The sequence below is a fragment of the Bubalus kerabau genome, chromosome 3, assembly GCF_029407905.1.
Source record: "Bubalus kerabau isolate K-KA32 ecotype Philippines breed swamp buffalo chromosome 3, PCC_UOA_SB_1v2, whole genome shotgun sequence".
Lineage (NCBI taxonomy): Eukaryota > Metazoa > Chordata > Mammalia > Artiodactyla > Bovidae > Bubalus > Bubalus kerabau.
Window position 1 is genome coordinate 148,876,035 of NC_073626.1, and position 17,622 is coordinate 148,893,656.

At 36.8% G+C, this 17,622-nt stretch overlaps 2 protein-coding genes across 2 annotated transcripts in view; both read left to right on the forward strand.

The window, feature by feature from the left end:
• ADAM23 (ADAM metallopeptidase domain 23) overlaps nucleotides 1–16,139 on the forward strand; it is a 186,329-nt gene extending 170,190 nt beyond the window's left edge. The window contains exons 22-25 of the mRNA XM_055573264.1: nucleotides 2,409–2,528; nucleotides 4,322–4,490; nucleotides 7,512–7,623; nucleotides 15,669–16,139. Of these exons, the coding sequence (XP_055429239.1) occupies nucleotides 2,409–2,528; nucleotides 4,322–4,490; nucleotides 7,512–7,623; nucleotides 15,669–15,763 (496 nt within the window). The 3' untranslated portion in view covers nucleotides 15,764–16,139. The remainder of the gene's footprint in view (nucleotides 1–2,408; nucleotides 2,529–4,321; nucleotides 4,491–7,511; nucleotides 7,624–15,668) is intronic.
• On the forward strand, nucleotides 4,929–5,441 carry LOC129646690 (cytochrome c oxidase subunit 7A2, mitochondrial-like). The gene has a single exon (XM_055573265.1). The coding sequence runs from the start codon at nucleotides 5,031–5,033 to the stop codon at nucleotides 5,280–5,282; it is 252 nt and encodes an 83-aa protein (XP_055429240.1). The 5' UTR covers nucleotides 4,929–5,030; the 3' UTR covers nucleotides 5,283–5,441.
• Nucleotides 16,140–17,622: the final 1,483 nt, after the last annotated feature.

Sequence of the window (17,622 nt, forward strand, 5' to 3'; positions counted from 1 at the left end):
GCACCCTTGTCTTGTTCCTGACTTTAGAGGAAATGCTTTCAATTTTTCACCATTGAGAATAATGTTTGCTGTGGGTTTGTCATATATAGCTGACATTCCAGGTTCCTGTGCAATATTGCTCTTTACAGCATTGGACCTTGCTTCTATCACCAGTCACGTCCACAACTGGGTATTGATTTTGCTTTGGCTCCATCCCTTCATTCTTTCTGGAGTTATTTCTCCACTGATCTCCAGTAGCATATTGGGCACCTACTGACCTGGGGAGTTCCTCTTTCGGTGTCCTATCATTTTGCCTTTTCATACTGTTCATGGGGTTTTCAAGGCAAGAATACTGAAGTGGTTTGCCATTCCCTTCTCCAGTGGACCACATTCTGTCAGACCTCTCCACCATGCCTGCCCGTCTTGGGTGGCCCCACAGGGCATGGCTTAGTTTCATTGAGTTAGACAAGGCTGTAGTCCTAGTGTGATTAGATTGACTAGTTTTCTGTGATTATGGTTTCAGTGTGTCTGCCCTCTGATCCCCTCTTGCAACAGCTACCATCTTACTTGGGTTTCTCTTACCTTGGACGAGGGGTATCTCCTCGCTGCCGCCCCTCCTGACCTTGAACATGGAAATATATATATATATACACACACACACACACACATATATATATACACACACAAATATACATTTTGCCAAATAAATGCAAAGTGAACTTTCATGTAACCCCTCTATGAATCAAGAAACAGTGCATCCCAGGATGTATTCTTCACTCTAAAAACCCCTGTCTCTCTCCTGAAGGTACTGTTGTCCTCAATTTTATGGCAGTTGCTTTCTTAGTTTTCTTTAGACATATACTGCTCAAGTTTTCAGCCCTAAACAGTTTACTTTGCCTAAAATTTTGGTAGCTTTATATAAAAGGAATCATGTTTCATGTATTATTTTGTATTTTGCTTCTGAAGTTCATTATTTTGAGAGTTTTCCATGGTGTGTGTAGCCGTAGATTCATATTTATTATTCTTTTATTTCATTTTCATTCATAATTATAGGTATATACCTTCTCCATTTTGTGTTGACAGACATTTAGGTTGTTTCCATGTCTTGGCTATTAGGAATCATGCTACTGTGAACATTCTGGTACATGTAACTTAGTTCTCATTTGTACATATTTTTCTAAGTCCATTCCTGGAAGAAAAATTGCTAAGTCATAGGGGATGTATATTCTCAGTGTCACTAGATGGTATGACACTATTTTCTAAAATGGTTGTGCTAGTAAATGCTGCTGCTGCTGCTGCTAAGTCACTTCAGTCGTGTCCAACTCTGTGCGACCCCATAGACGGCAGTCCACCAGGCTGCCCTGTCCCTGGGATTCTCCTAGGCAAGAACACTGGAGTGGGTTGCCATTTCCTTCTCCAATGCATGAAAGTGAAAAGTGAAAGTGAAGTTGCTCAGTCATGTCCAACTCTTCGTGACCCCATGGACCACAGCCTACCAGGCTTCTCTATCCATGGGATTTTCCAGGCAGGAGTACTGGAGTGGGGTGCCATTGCCTTCTCTGCTAGTAAATGCTACCATTGATAATTTGTATAAGAGCATTTTGTTGTACTGTACTGTATTCTCACCAACATTTGATGTCATCAGACGTTTTATGTATTCTGCTGGGTGTGAATTGCTTTATTATTGTGGCTTTAATTTGCATTTATGAATGGAATAGTACATTTTCATGCATTTACTGGACATGGATTGTATGTGTGTGATATGCCACTTCAATTCTTTGCACATTTTTTAAGGAGTTCATTGTTTACTTAACAAATACTCTGGAGGTAGGTGTCCTCATGGTGAGTGAGTCATTTAACAATGTCACCAAGGACCCAGATGATTTCTGCCTCTCTTCTCTGTAATACTTAGCATGTTCACTTTGTATCTTTACATGTGAATTCACTATTGCAAGGTGAATGCAAAAGTTCTGCATTCAAAAGCAGGAAGCAGGGGTAGCAACAAAAGACCTTCTCCGTGTCAGGCTGTAAAAGCCTGTCCAGAGCATAAAATTCTCCCCAGCAACTCCCTATTGGGCTTTTCTTCACATCTCAACATTCCAGGGGCCACTCTTAGCTCCAGGAGGATGGGAAGGAGGCATGGCTCAGTAACTGGGTGTAGAGAATGAGGGTGTCATGATAGGTTCTGACACCAGTCATGAGCCATCTCTCAGAGCTGGTTACTTTACTACCTTACACAAGCTTTGATCCTTTTCGGAAGCGGGGGCCGGTGGGGGAGGCGCAGTTTACCAACCAACAGTATCTAAACAAAAGTTTTCATTTAGAAGTAAAGGGAATATTTCCCATTTTTAAATATTTGTGGACCAAATAATTTTGATTTTTTCAGTTTGATTCCTCCTGTCTTGTTCTTTTTTGTTTAATATGTTCAGTGATGTGTTCTGTGGATTTTTACTCTGCACCAACCTTACTCGAGCGCCACGTATTGGTCAACTTCAGGGTGAGATCATCCCAACTTCCTTCTACCACCAAGGCCGGGTGATTGACTGCAGGTAACACAGTAAATGTTGGCAAGCCTAATGAATCATGAGAATTACAAATTAGATAAAAATCAAGGGAAATATTTCTATTTTTCATGAGAGAAATAACAACTTAGATTTTATTATCACTTTGTGTATTGAAAGGCATTTAAAAAACAAAGTTATATATCAATTTGGACATTGTATTTGCTTAAAGATTATGCCAGTTATTAGTAGGGAGACATTCTTTGTAATTATAATTTTAAAAGTAGAATTTTATGATATTCATTTTGAATATGATTAAAGTTTTGAGCATTGAAATATGTCACTGTTTGAACATTGTATATTTTATTTTTTGTGACAAAAAAGAATTTAAGCTATACTCTGTGTGCTTGATTTAGAAGATTAATTGAAACCTAATCACATATAGAAAGTATAGTGAAGTGAAACTGAAAGTTGCTCAGTCGTGCTTACCTCTTTGTGACCCCATGGACTGTAGCCCACCAGGCTCCTCTGTCCATGGAATTCTCCAGGCAAGAATAGTGGAGTGGGTAACAATTCCCTTCTCCAGGGGATCTTCCCAACTGAGGGATCAAACCCAGGTCTCTCACATTGCGTGTGGATTCTTTACCATCTGAGCCACCAGGGAAGCCCATAGAAAGTATATACTAAAATATTTATAGCTCTAGTCAGTCATTTTATATCCAATTGTCTGTGAGTATGAGGTACAGAAGATACAAGACTTATTTTTTTTTTAACACTGGGAGTCATATTATATTTTAAATATTGTTCCCATTAAAGAAGTTGTAATTCTAAGATGCTATGCTCTCATTCAAATGATAACTGCCATTGCCCAGAAGGATATGTAATGTTTACCTTTAGTATCCCCCAAATAGCAAAACTTCATCTTACATAGGTGAATATAAGATTTAGAATCATCCCTAAATAATTTTGAACATAATTTGGTAAATCAACTGGATAGCCATATTGGATATTGCTATGTTGGTCAAATGGTTGCTGATTTCCTATCTTTTAAATGGCTCTAAAGACGATTTGAACAGGGTCTTAGACAAGAAGATCCTTCCTAGATAAATTTGTAGTATTCAAATGCAGTTACTTTGATGCACAGAAGCTTCCTTTGAGTGTGTAAGTTTTCACACATCTTTAGATGCAACAACCTTGCTAAATTATATTGTTACAGTCTAAACTAGTATATTAAAATTTTTTTAAATATTAAAATATTTTATTTTAATATTTTAAAAATATTCAGCAAGGTATCTAGTTAGTAATTATAACATTGATTATTATTCAAATTCCAGTTGTCCTTAGCTTTGAGATTTTAGAAGTATATATCAATAGAGAGGAATCGGCTTGTTTTTTTCAACCATGAATAATCCAGCCCTCTAAAGTACTAATTTTCAAGATGTTTTCAGTTGCTTTCTATGCCCAACACCTGCCTTTTTGTATCAGAATGTCCTGGAGTGCTAATGATAGGATTGCTTCTGTTGTTCTTCTGCACACCTCTCCTTTAGTCTTAACGTTGGTCTTGCAAACAAGGAAAGGTTTAGGACACACTTTGTGCAAATGACATATTTTTGTTCTGATGAAGTGCAGAGCAATAATGCTACTGAAAGGCAGTTTCTTTTATCATGCTGTCTTACTAAGGGGACGTGGAGAAAGGGTGAAAGGAAAAGTAGAGAAATGCTAGGAGAAATCCACGTCCACTGACAGCCTCTTCAGTTTCCTGAATAGCAAACCTCACTCATGTTGGTGGTATATTTCCAAGTGTGGTGCTAATGACTGTATGACTATCTTTTTCTTTTTAGTGGTGCTCATGTGGTTTTAGATGATGATACAGATGTGGGCTATGTTGAAGATGGAACACCATGTGGCCCATCTATGATGTGTTTAGATCGGAAGTGTCTACAGATTCAGGCCCTAAATATGAGCAGCTGCCCCCTCGATTCCAAGGGTAAAGTGTGTTCAGGCCATGGGGTAAGTAGGCATCAGTGTCCAGCTCATATCTTCCTTGTCTAACATCCTCCAAGTTCACAGTGGTTGGACTTCTGGTCCAGCCATTCTCCTTCTGTGACTCTAGGCACTGACTATGATTTTTTCCTTATATCCTTATCTTCTAAGACTCACACCTAAATGTGTTGATATGGTTTTAGTTTTGTTGTTTTTTTTTTATCACTTTGTGTATTTGTGTATTTTTATTCACCACAGTCTTTTGGAATCCAAGGAGTTAGTAGAAAAATGATGTGATTCCTAAAGAAACTATAGACCCTATGTGACTGCTTTGCACCATTCATAATAATTTACACTTTTCAGTAATTCCCTTTCAGCTCCTCAACTACTCAACGTGCATACTGAGTATCTGTGTGTTGAAGATCACACTAGACTAGAGGTTGGATCACTGCTATAATTCACATGTTTAAAGTTGGACAGTTATAGAAGGTAGTTCTGGTTTCAGCGTGGGGCCTTCTAGTTGCTGGTGGTCACTTGTCGTGGTTGGTGGGTAGTAACTGAGCCAAGATGCTATGGAATCTTCTGGCTCTCTGTCAGATTGCTAAGAGGACCATAAGTACTTCTTCACGCAGGCAGTTTGAAAATAAGGTTCCAGAGAAACAAAAGCCGTTTCAGGAGGATAATGGAATTCCAGTGCATCTGAAGGGTGGGATAGCTGATGCCCTCCTGTATAGAACCACCATGATTCTTACAGTTGGTGGAACTGCATATGCCATGTATGAACTGGCTGTGGCTTCATTTCCCAAGAAGCAGGATTGACTTGAGTTTATCCTCCCAGCAATCAGTTGGTTCAATTCCATTCAGCTCTCTGTGGACCAGTAATCTGATACATAACTGAGTTCTTTGGGGATCAATATTTATTGACTTGTATTAGCCGCCACCAATAAAGCAGTCTTTACCATGAAAAAAAAAAAAAAAGTTGGACAGTTATGCTTGGACCATTGCCAATAAAAGAGAAGATGTGCTCTCTACACACACCTGCATGTATCTTTAATTCTGGGCACAAAGTGTTGGGGCAGATACTTCCTGGCAAACCTAAGTTTATTACCTAAAAACACATTTTAGTGATTATTTAAATTGGATTTAGTAAAAGAAAGATAGTTCAAAATTTATATAGAATTCAAAAATGGTAAAAGGCATGAAGAAACTCAGAGTGATCATATCAAAGGAAGATGCTGCAGCAAAGGTAAAAATAATCCAAAATATAGATAACTAAATGAGTGAAATGTCACACAACAAGGTAGAAAGGCATAAGGAGCTTATGCCCAATGACTTAGACTCACGAGCAGGTAGTAGAGACTAATGATCAAGAGCATGGATTTTGTGGCTAGAAAGGATCCCGAGTTTGAATCCTGACTCTGCTTCTTTTTATCCCAGTTACTTTGGGCAAGTCACTCAGCCTCTCTCAGTCATCAGGGTGCTAGTGATTAAATGAGATGCTACGCACAAAGCACTGAGTATAAGTACCTAGCACATAATCAATGTAGTAAATATTCAATAATTGCTATAGTAAATTAAAAGCTTCCCTGGTGGCTCAGTGGTAAAGAATCCACCTGCCAATGCAGGAGATGCAGGTTTGATCCCTGGGCCAGGAAGTTCTCCTGGAGAAGGAAACGGCAACCCACTCCAGTATTCCTGCCTGGGAAATCTGATGGACAGAGAAGCCTGGTGGGCTACAGTCCATGGGGTTGCAGAAGAGTTGGATATGACTTAGCTACTAAAAACAATAACAGAAGTAAAAGCACTGGGCAGACCACTCAGCTACTCAGTTATTGCTCTGAAAACATTATATATAAAACTTAATGCATAAAAAGGTTCATGATTCTCCATTACCCACCCCGACTTCTTCATCTTATTGAATAAAAGCTTAAATTCAGTGTGTTACTTATCATCATCACATTATATTATTTCAATTAAAAAGCTTCTTATATCCATAAGCTTAAATTCAATTTTATCATCTCTAAACAATCTATCTCTGAATGTATGTCACAGGCAGATGAGGATTTTTAAACTACTCTATCTCCAGTTTGTGGATGGTTATTTATTCCATCTAAATTACAGGTCCATTCCAGGGGCAGAGAGAGGGGCAGAGATCACTCTAGGAGGGTCTTCAGCCAGGCTGACTGAGAGAGGAGTGACAGTACAGGCAGACAGGGAAGGTGGTGGTGGTGGGGAGCTTGTTTGGCTGGGAGGGCACCACCGAATGACTGCTGTGTTGGGCACGATGAGGTAATGCAGTGCGTTGGTGATTTATGTCTCCTGGTACTTCATCTCTGGCAATGCCTTTCAAATCCAACATGTATTTATTTCTTGAATTAAGCATATTGTTTCTAAGGTATGTTTCCAGAAGCAACTACTTCTGAAAAAGCTACATTGTCAGATGTGTGTACTTAAATAATATCAACACCAGTAATTAACATTTAATTTGAAATTTTCTTCCTTTTAATCTTTGATTTTTCTAAGATTAACTGAAAAAATATCACCCAAGTATTGGATCTATACATTGTCTAGTATTCAGAACCAGGGGAGGGGCTTCGCTGATGGATCAGTGGTAAAGAATCCTCCTGGTCTGGGAAGATCCCACATGCCACAGAACAGCTAAGCCCGTGCGCCACAACTCTTGGGCCTGTGCTCTAGAGCCTCCAACCTGCAGCTACTGAGCCCACATGCCGCAACTCTGAAGCTCACATGCCATAGAGCTCATGCTCTGCGACAAGAGAAGACACTGCGATGAGAAGCCCATGGGGGGCAACTAGAGACTAGCTCCCGCTCACTGCAATTAGAGAAAAAGCCTGTGCAGCAGCGAAGACCCAGCACAACCAAAAATAAAAAACAAAAACGAAAAAACCAAAAAACAAAACCAGGGGAGACTTAAAAATTTCAAATGGTTTTAAAGCTTCTACCCTGTCCCATGTGTATTTTACATTTACCACCATCATTCTACCAAGTACGGTGAAAATGCCCCATCTCTGTTCTTTGTTTTCACAGGTGTGTAGTAATGAAGCCACCTGCATCTGCGATTTCACCTGGGCAGGGACAGACTGCAGTATCCGGGATCCAGTTAGGAACCTGCACCCCCCCAAAGACGAAGGACCCAAGGGTTTGTGTGATTTCAGTTTCAATTCCTTGCATACTGAATTCATTAGTATTCTTCCAGGTGCCAATATAACAAGTTCATAGGTTTTCTGGAGACACATAAGAATATCTCTTTTTGTCATTAAAATGTCTATTCATGTTCCCGCAAAATTAAGGGTTCTTGGATATGACATTGAAAAAATTGCTTAAGTTACCCCTTAGTCTAGAAATGGAATTAGGAAGAGGTAAATATACCAATTTCCTTTCTTTCCTTTAAATCTCATTCTTCCATAATCACAAATGTTAATCATTTTATAGTTGGTTGAAGCTAAATCAGTTTTTTAAATAGATGAACTCTTTTTCACTTACATGAGACTCTGGTCATTCCTCAATACTTGAGTTATTCCGGAGGGAAGTTATAATCCCCTATGTTCTGTTTAAGCACACTTTGATTAGGAAGAAACTGAAATTCTTCACAGAACTTTAACACAGCAAAGCAAACTTGAAAGATCTGGACCTTTGTTTTAATCAACATTAAAAGGAGAAAAATGAGAATTTTAGAATTGGAAGGAGACTCAGTGGCCATCTAGAACCATCCTCATTTTGCAGATGGGAACTCTCAGTCCCTGAGGTCAAGTGACATCCTGTGGTTACTAAGGTAACCAGAGGCAGGGCTGGGACCAGGATCTCAGGTAACCTGAAATCGCAAATGCCCGATCTCAGGCCTTCTGCTACCGTGTTATAATGTAGCCTGTGTCATCTAAATGTGGTAGTCACTTTCTCCTTATTCTCCCCATTCCCAACCCCTTTTATGATTTTCAAAGAGCTGGTGAAGTCATCAATTACAGTAGACTTACTATAATATTGTACCTGAGAAACCAAAAAATCATTGGAAAGGATACTGTACACCAGTGGGCATTGTATTATACATCAAGTTCTTCCTTCTCATGGTACTGCTAACAGTATTTCATAAATAACTATCATACTTTTTTCCTGCAGGTAGGAAAAATACATATAGAAATAGTGTCATTTTGATCTGCTTAGTTTTGGATGAAAGCGCCTTTAAACTCAAGCTTCAGTATTGTCCATACGGGAAGCTATGATTTCGAAAGTACATAAAGTTCCATAGTCCTCAATTCCTGAAGAGATTCAGGCTGATTTGCATGCATGTGTAATGTTCAGTAGGAGTGGGTGTTAAAACACTTCATGCATTTGCTTATTATGCCACGATGTTAACATTCTATAAGAATCACAAGCACACCCTCACAGTCTATTTCTGTTCTCCTTCTAGTTATAAAAAGGAACCATTATAAAAAAGGAACCAATTCCACTTTTACATTTAGTCTTTTATTGCTTTAAAATTAGTATGAAAAATTCTCGGATCCACCTTCAGAACTTCGATTTAGAGAATATTTAGCTTCTGACAAGGAGAGATTCATTCTTTCCAAATTTTCTCTCCATGTCTGTGATTCTCTTAAAGATCTAAATGCTGTTTTCTCAAGTGATGTGTAAGTATGCCTGAACAGATGAGCACAGCTGAAGTGGCTTAGACTTTGTTCTTTTTCATAAGGAATTATTAATTTGTTCTCTCTCTTCTCCATTCCTTCACTCACCCATGCCTAAAAAACTTATTTGAAGGCATAAAGTAAACAAGTACATTCTAGAGAAGAGAAGATCCCTAGCTGCCTTTTGTTTTGTTCTGCTTTTTTCCCATTTAATGTGGGGCTGGTCTTCGTTATCTTTTAAAGATAACCTTTTGGATCATTCAAGTAATACATGTTTATTATAGAAAATTTTGAAAATACAGAAAAGGTTAAAAAGAAGGTAAAAATCCCTCTTAATCCAGTAACTCAGAGGTAATCAATATTAGTGTTCTGGTTTATTTCTTTCCTGTTGCATATTTTCTTTGTTACTTAATTCTTAATGAAGACAGTGGAATCATTTGAATAAACCTACCCATAGGTTCTAAAATTGTTAAAATCTTCATGCGTCTTTAATAATCTTGATTCATTTGAAAAGAAGGTATTAATTGATATAAATAAAGAGCAGTTACTATTGTAAATTACCAGATTTCCAGAAAAAGTCAAGCAGTTTTAGAACAACTAATAATGGCTCTATCTATACTGTCCATTTATATCTTTTCAGCCTCTATAGAAAATTCCATTAATGCACTAGGAAAATGGAAAACAACTGAAATGAAAATTTAAACACTTTACTGTAGATTTTATAGTTTTAATTTTGATATTCTGATTAAAGAAGATGGTAAGAGAGAAACTAGATACTTTACTTCTGTTTTTTAAATCCAGATAGTAAATATTTATTGATTCTATACTATTTAAAAGTCAGCACATCCTTGGACATGGTAGGCACTCTATGAATACCATATCCCTTCTATTTGGGAATATGTAAAAGAAGTGAAATGGTGCATGTTAACATTGATTTTCAGTTTATCAGAATCCATTTGTTGTATTGCCTTGCTGAAGAGTAACAGGTAACAAACTCAAGGTACTGAAACCATCAGTACTTCCCTGACTGTAGGTTCAACACCTGTGTGAGGTGCCAAGGTTTTTCTCTATAACTTTGTGTTCTGCATTTTCTCATGACTGGATTGGTTTGGTTGACACTTGACTTACTGAGCACAGTCTTTGGACCCTCCCTAAATACTTGCCATAAATAATGAGCAACATCCACAATGAACTAACTTGTCATATTTGTAGATAAGGGCTTTTCTGTAGAGATATGGTGAGTGGGTATTAAAAAATACTTATTTAATTTCAATGTACTTCCTTGTTAAGAAGAAAAAAAATTTAAGAAACAGAATGAAAATATTTCTTTTTAAATCATGAGATTTTATCATAAAAGATGAATTGTACCCAACTACATCTCTTTGGATCAAGATTAAATTAGTAAAAACTAAAGGTGAATTCTGTGACTCTTTGATTCGAGGAAATGAGAAATGAACCAATGTGTTTTCAAGTATTTCTTTCATTTTAACTACAGGTTACTAAAAGAATAAAAATTCAGCTTCATCTGGGTAGGGATGAATAACACACAGGAAAGTATAATCATTGAAGTCACTCTGCACTGGCTCAAGTTGTCCATTGTTGACCCACTGTTTAAAGCATGGAAGATAATTTGCTCCAGCTTTCAAATTAAAATTATTAAAAGACAAGAAATAGGCTCTTAAAGCAAAAAATCATGTGAGCGAGATTTTTTAAAAAAGATTTTTCTATTACATATTACGTGACTCATGTTTTCTACACTGTTCATTTTACCTACAAAGAGGCTTCTGTCCCTCTTCTCTCAACCTGTTTCCATTAAACTCCCTGCAGTCAATTATTTTTGGCTGTTCTATGAGGGAAGAATATGTTTGAATTCTAAGACCTAGAATTGCCACCTGTTACAGGGAGAGCCATGTCAACGGGTAATTTTTGTGTTGTGTAGGCATCTTTGCACAGTGCTGTCAGATTCGACTGAGTGACTTCACTTTATCATAGGATACGATGCAACTTTTCTCATTGGATGGTTTGCAACACCTTGTAGGAGGGAAGAGAAGAAACTGGGACATATCAGATATTTTCCCTGATATATATAAAGTCAAAGAATGGTCCTGGGAAGCTCTGGTCAGATGCTGTCATCATGACAATAGTAATCAGATCAGAGATAGAAGGGCCTTAGGGGCAATTCAGTTCAGACCCACTCTTCTAAAAATGAGAAAACTAGCTTAATTAATAAGGTTAACAGCTACTTAGGTGTAGAGCCAAGAATAAAACCTACATCACCTGATCTTCAGCCCCAATATGTTTTTTTTTGTTATTGCACGCAGCCTGAGTTAAAACTGGGTGTTAAGTTATTCTGCTAGTTTGTATAACAGTACTAAGTAGAAGGGTTAAAAAAATAAGTAATGATTAAGCTTATTAACTGATACATTACTTGTCAAAGGAAGTATTATATTGTTAGCATTTAGTATTTTGAAAACAGTAATTTCTAAGTCTACATTGAGGAGTATTATTTAGTGTTTACCTTTGCATGTGTTTTTTGATGACTTTATTTGTGAGTGCAGAAATCCTTAATTTTGTAATTCAGATGATTAGGTATGAGAAGTTATGATGGTCATATATAATTGTGTTCTATATAATTATGTACCATCTCAGTATTTTTCTCATTACCGATGACTTCATCAATAACATAAGGATTTACTAAGTTTAAAATTTTTGTGAAAATTCTGAATTTACTTTGAGTTCAGAAAAACTCCATGATATTTTCATTGAGAGCATAAACAAATAGTATTCTTATAAAAAATAATTTTTTTATCCTTTCTGACATTTATCCCAATGTGTCAAAAAATGACTCAATTTTTAAAAATTTTATGTAGAAGAGTAAGCACATCTGGTTATACATCTAAATACTGAATTGTAGAGCTTGATAAAATATCTATCATGCTAATATTATACTCTAAAGTATAAAGAATGTATTTAGTATTTATTTCTAATCTTAAATTTTAACAAAAGACTCAATCTCTGTAGAAAGAACTTTGGTCCATAGAGTACAAATGATGTCTTTGATGCCTCTGGCCTTCAAAGTATTTAAGGATGCAGGATTGTAGCCCTTTTTGGTTCATTGGAGTCATAAAGATGAAATACTGCAGCCTTTTGTTTCAGAAAGTCTCTAAAAGTAAGAAAAGAAAAAAAAAAATCAACCACTCAGTTTCAAAAACAGTTTCAAAGTGTCTGAAGCATGACTTGTCTGTGAAAGAATTCTACATATAAAATAGAAATTCCTGAGGAAAGGAGAAAATTCTTAGTTCTTATTAATGTTACACACTTCTCAAAAATTCTACCTTTTACATGTATACCCGTGGCTGATGCATGTCAATGTATGACAAAACCCACCACAATATTGTAAAGCAATTAGTCTCCAATTACATAAGTTAATTTAAAAAATTCTACCTTTTAGCACATATGATAGCTAGGACCAAGATTAAAAATAATAACCAACAAATAACAGAAATAAGAAAACAAAAGTGAAAACATACTGCTAAGTAATAAACAGTTTCCATAACAGTTTCAAGTTAAATGAAAAGTAAGTACGGTGAAGGGTTGGAGAGCAAACTTAAGTTCCTAATACGATTGTGTTGTTAGCTAGAATCTGCAAGCCTTCTAGGTTTGGTAGGATGAAGAGAAAAATAAGGTGTATCACCAGCATGGTTTCTGGAACAACAACAAACCTTTTCATAGATACTGAATGAACGAACAAATACAGTTACATAATAAATAAATTAGTAGGGAAGTAAAACTAGATTATAGGTCCCCGAAGGCCCGAGAAAATTTTTTTCAATGAGAAGATAAATTCTTTTTAGTTGGGAAGAGCAGCTGAGACCTTAGTTTTTAAATATCCCCTGTACATATCCATTGGAGAAGGCACTGGCACCCCACTCCAGTACTCTTGCCTGGAAAATCCCACGGACGGAGGAGCCTGGTAGGCTGTAGTCCATGGGGTCGTGATGAGTCGGACACGACTGAGTGACTTCACTTTCACTTTTCACTTTCACGCATTGGAGAAGGAAATGGCAACCCACTCCAGTGTCTTGTCTGGAGAATCCCAGGGACGGGGGAGCCTGGTGGGCTGCCGTCTGTGGGGTCGCACAGAGTCTGACACGACTGAAGCGACTTAGCAGCAGCAGCAGTACACATCCATCCACCTGTGAGCCACTCAGTAAATTCATGTCCGTTTGAAAACAGGTTGAGTTGCTACCTACTGGAAGAGATAAGCCTGTTAAGTGTCATGATAAAGAATCAAATGAATTTTGCATATATTTTTTAGTTAAAAAGTAGTGGGAGGGCAGGACAACAAAGAGGGGAAAAGATATTTTTGAAAAAGCTGTTTTTCCACTTACTTTTATCTTGTTTTGGTGTTGAGTACCCATCAGTTAAGAATTGGAGATAATTGCTCTTGCCCAGGGGAGATTACAGATTATATCTGTTTATCTCGAATACATATTTGAAGCGTCTGTGGAATCGTGTTCATCTGGTTGTTTCTAACACTTGTGTGATCAATTGCCTAATTCTCTGGATTCTGTGGTGAGAAATTACATCCAGAGCAAATAGAAAAAGCCTTTTAAAATAGATGTTGTTATTTATCACTCTCATAGTTATTATAAAAATAACAAATATTCATTCAGCATTATGTTTTAAAGGGATTCTTTACCATGTGAAAGGGATATGTTAGTTTCCTATAATTTAGCACATACAGCTTTTATAAAATATTAAAGAGGTAATCAGACTCTCATATATTTTGGGTCTTAGGGACAATGCCTAACAAAAAGTATATATATAACATGATGCGTCCTAGTTAATTTAGTATTCTGAAAGCAATGATTTTCTATGGCCTCAAAAAAAAAAAAAAAAAAAGGCAATCTATCTGGAATACATTTCATCTCAGTATTTACCTCCACAATTTGGAAGTCTGAGCTCTTATTTAGGTTATATTGAATTATAAGGGATTGTCATATTTGAAAAACATTGCTTAGTTCTCAGCTGTGTCCGATTCTTTGCAACCCTTTGAACTGTAACCCACCAGGCTACTCTGTCCGTGGGATTTTTCAGGTGGGAATGCTGGACTGGGTTGTCATCTCCTCCTCCAGGGGATCTTTCAGACCCAAAGATCAAACCCAAGTCTCCTGAGTCTCCTGCATTGCAGGCGGAGTCTTTACTACCGAGCCGTGGGGAACCCTTGAAGACTGTTACCAGCACCTTATATGTTGGTCTTCTTTTCTTCCCCTCAATGCTCTCCAGAGGCTTTCTCTGTTTTTTGTTGTGTTCCCTATCGTTTTTTGTTATTTGAAGAATAACTCAGGTTGTTTTTAGTTAATGATAAAGCTAGACTGTCTGACTCATACTATTTACTCTGTGATAAAATGAAGTAATTGTACAGTTGCTCATCAGGCTTACACATTCAAGGTCCTCTCTCTTCTTTGGGAGAATATTTAGCTAAAAAGGTCAACGAACCCCATATTAAGCCTTAAAAAATTGTGACTTTGAGTCGTGGTTCTTTGTGTGTTTCCTTATGTCTCAGAGCACACAATTTATGTGAATACAGCCTTGTAGAAACTAATTTTTTAATTTTCATTGTTAAAGTGAAGGGAACCAGTATTTCTGGTTTATATAGAAATGTGAGTTAAAGTGCATTTTTGTCTATAGGTTTGCATGCATAGTCACAGACACAGACTCACAAACACACTCAACCCTAAATAACCTGCCTTCTTCCAACACTAAATTTCATCTTGCCCAATTAGGGAGCACTAGGGACCTGTGCTTATTCCAGGCCCATTTTGCAATATTCAAAATCTATTCACAGAAGCTTTGATGTGTGGGGATGGAGTGTCTCCACTGAGTCAAACACTGCTGGGTTGTCTGAAGCAATTGCTACAGCATCATTGAGACCCTAACTTTCTCTCAGCACATAGTTTATACCCTGGAAACTATAAAAAAACTAAAAGTGTTCCAGTACTATGTATGTCCCAAACACTGCGGGTTATTTGAAATATACTTTTCCAGATAAAATAATTTTCTGCCTGCAAATGCAGTTCATTTTAAAGATAACTCTATTTTAAAATTGTAAGTATGTTCATAAAATTCGAATGATAAGTTCTGAGTTTTAAAAAGATATAGCTTCTTAGGCATATTTTGCAGTTTGAGAAGTTTATAAAAAGTATACTAATGGTTTACTGCTTTTATAACAAAAACACAGATTTGCTGCTATGCAATTAAAATCATACTTTAATTTTATCTCACTCCATGTAGGACCTATAACTCAAATTGGATTATTTATTATACATGTTTAACGTATAAGAGACTATGTTTTAAGTAGGGTTTGTGGAATTTGAAGATACATTCAGAATTATTCTCAAATATGTGCAATGTGTATGTAGATCTTAATTTCAAATCTTCAGGCAAAGATCTCAATATTTGACTTTCAAAGCATTTCCTGAACAGGTTATGTTGTATGTTAGTGATATCAGTGTGTAATTAATTTCCTTTGTTAAACACTCTCCGTTTTCCCTCCACACAGTGAACATGGCCACAAGCAGGCTAATAGGTGCTGTGGCTGGCACCATTCTGGCCCTTGGGGTGATTTTTGGAGGCACAGGGTGGGGAATAGAGTAAGCATCTTTCTGAGTTTCAGAGTTTCTGTGTGATCCCCGGTGTGTGAGCTGATCCTTGGCGCCTGACTCCCCCATGTGTTGTCTTGTTGCTGTGTACCCCTTGTGGTGTGATTTGAATGTGTTTGTGTCCTGTGGTTTTCTTGTGCAGTGGAAAACCTTCTCCTGTCTGGAACAATGTGGGGCATAAAATAATATTGGGGTGCTTATGATGTCTTCACAATTATGGCAATGGTCCCAAAGCTTCCACTGCTTCTCCATTTATAAAAGATATTTTAAAATAACAAATCTTTTTTTGACAAACCGTTAACACAAATGCTTTTCTATGAGGGTTTTGTTAGGATTCTTATAACAAGTTTAATCTTCACAGTCAAATGGTCTAATTGCTAAGTCCAACTCTTGTTACTCAATGGACTGTAACCTACCAGCCTCCTCTGTTCGTGGAATTTCCCAAGCAAGACTACTGGAGTGGGTTGCCATTTCCTTCTCTATCACTAGTCAAATAGATCCACATATACAGCTAGAAATTATCAACAGTTGTAGCTCCTTTTAAAGAAAATCCAATGTAGCCACTAACATTTGCTCTGTTTATTTAGAGTGATATAGGAAGCTTCAGCTTAATTTTTTTTTAAAGAAGTTATTTAGTTCACCGTTATTTTTAAAAATACATTTATGATACTGTCCTTATTTTCTTCTTATAGAATAGTTAATCATTCAAATCCAAGGTTTACATAAATATTTGGAAACAAAGAGCATCAAGAAAAAACAGATATTTAGTGCAAACCTACAAAACCTTAGGTGAACAGTTTCAAGTAATCTGGTGCATTTGTCTTAAAGAATAACCAGTGTATAAATAAGTCTACTGCATGCCACTTGCCCTACACAGAAATACAGCTCTCCTCATTGGTGCTTTTATTTACGTTGCTTTGTACTTGATCCACATCCTCACAACAGCTGTCAGTTCTCCATGGGATATTGCTCTTATGAGATTGCTAATCTGTAGACTAGAAGATTATCCTGATATTTTTTCCCCTCTAATTACAGAGAGAGCATATACAAATAATAGAAATACTCCCAATACATGCTGTCTTTTCTATTAAGTGTAGTGGCGATAACATTTCCCAGTGGCTGGGGAATGAATTCCTAGTATTTTAAGAAATCACAGATAGCCTCTATTCAACAACCTCCCCAAACCCTGGGCATGTTGCTAACATCACTCACGTTTCTCTGTAGTCCCATTAGTGGCCCCACATGGTACAGTACGGGGCTGGCAGACCTAGACACTGAATTAACATGAACAGAGGAACAAGTCCAGAAGTCCCACTTTCCACTATAGATTTACTAACTTTCTCTCCCCTGCATCAAAGGGCTTTGTCTAGACTGGGATCTTTTTATCTAGATGGGATCTTTACATCCCATTTCTATGGACTGTGAGGCTAATTAACCCCAGGAAGCTAGAAATATTGGAAAAGATATTTTATTTTTATATTAATTATTTTATATATATATATATAATATAATAAATATTAAAAGATATTTATTCTCTTCACTTGTTAGAAAATAAATATTTTATTTCTCCTTACTTACTTATATATGACAGAGCTAAAATACTTTAGAGAAAGCAAGAACTTTGTCCTGTAAAATTTCACTTTGGGTGTGTTAATTGGATTATATACAGAAGTAACATTTCTTTTCCAAGAGAAATTCTTTATATACATTTATGTGAAATTCTTCCTTGAAAAAAGGTAGTTTTCAAAAAAGTCATCCCAGTTCCTTTTTTAATATTATTTATTGGCCATAACTGCAATGTACTAATGAAATGGATACATTTTAACAAATTCCCCTTGGAGTCTTAGAGCTGGG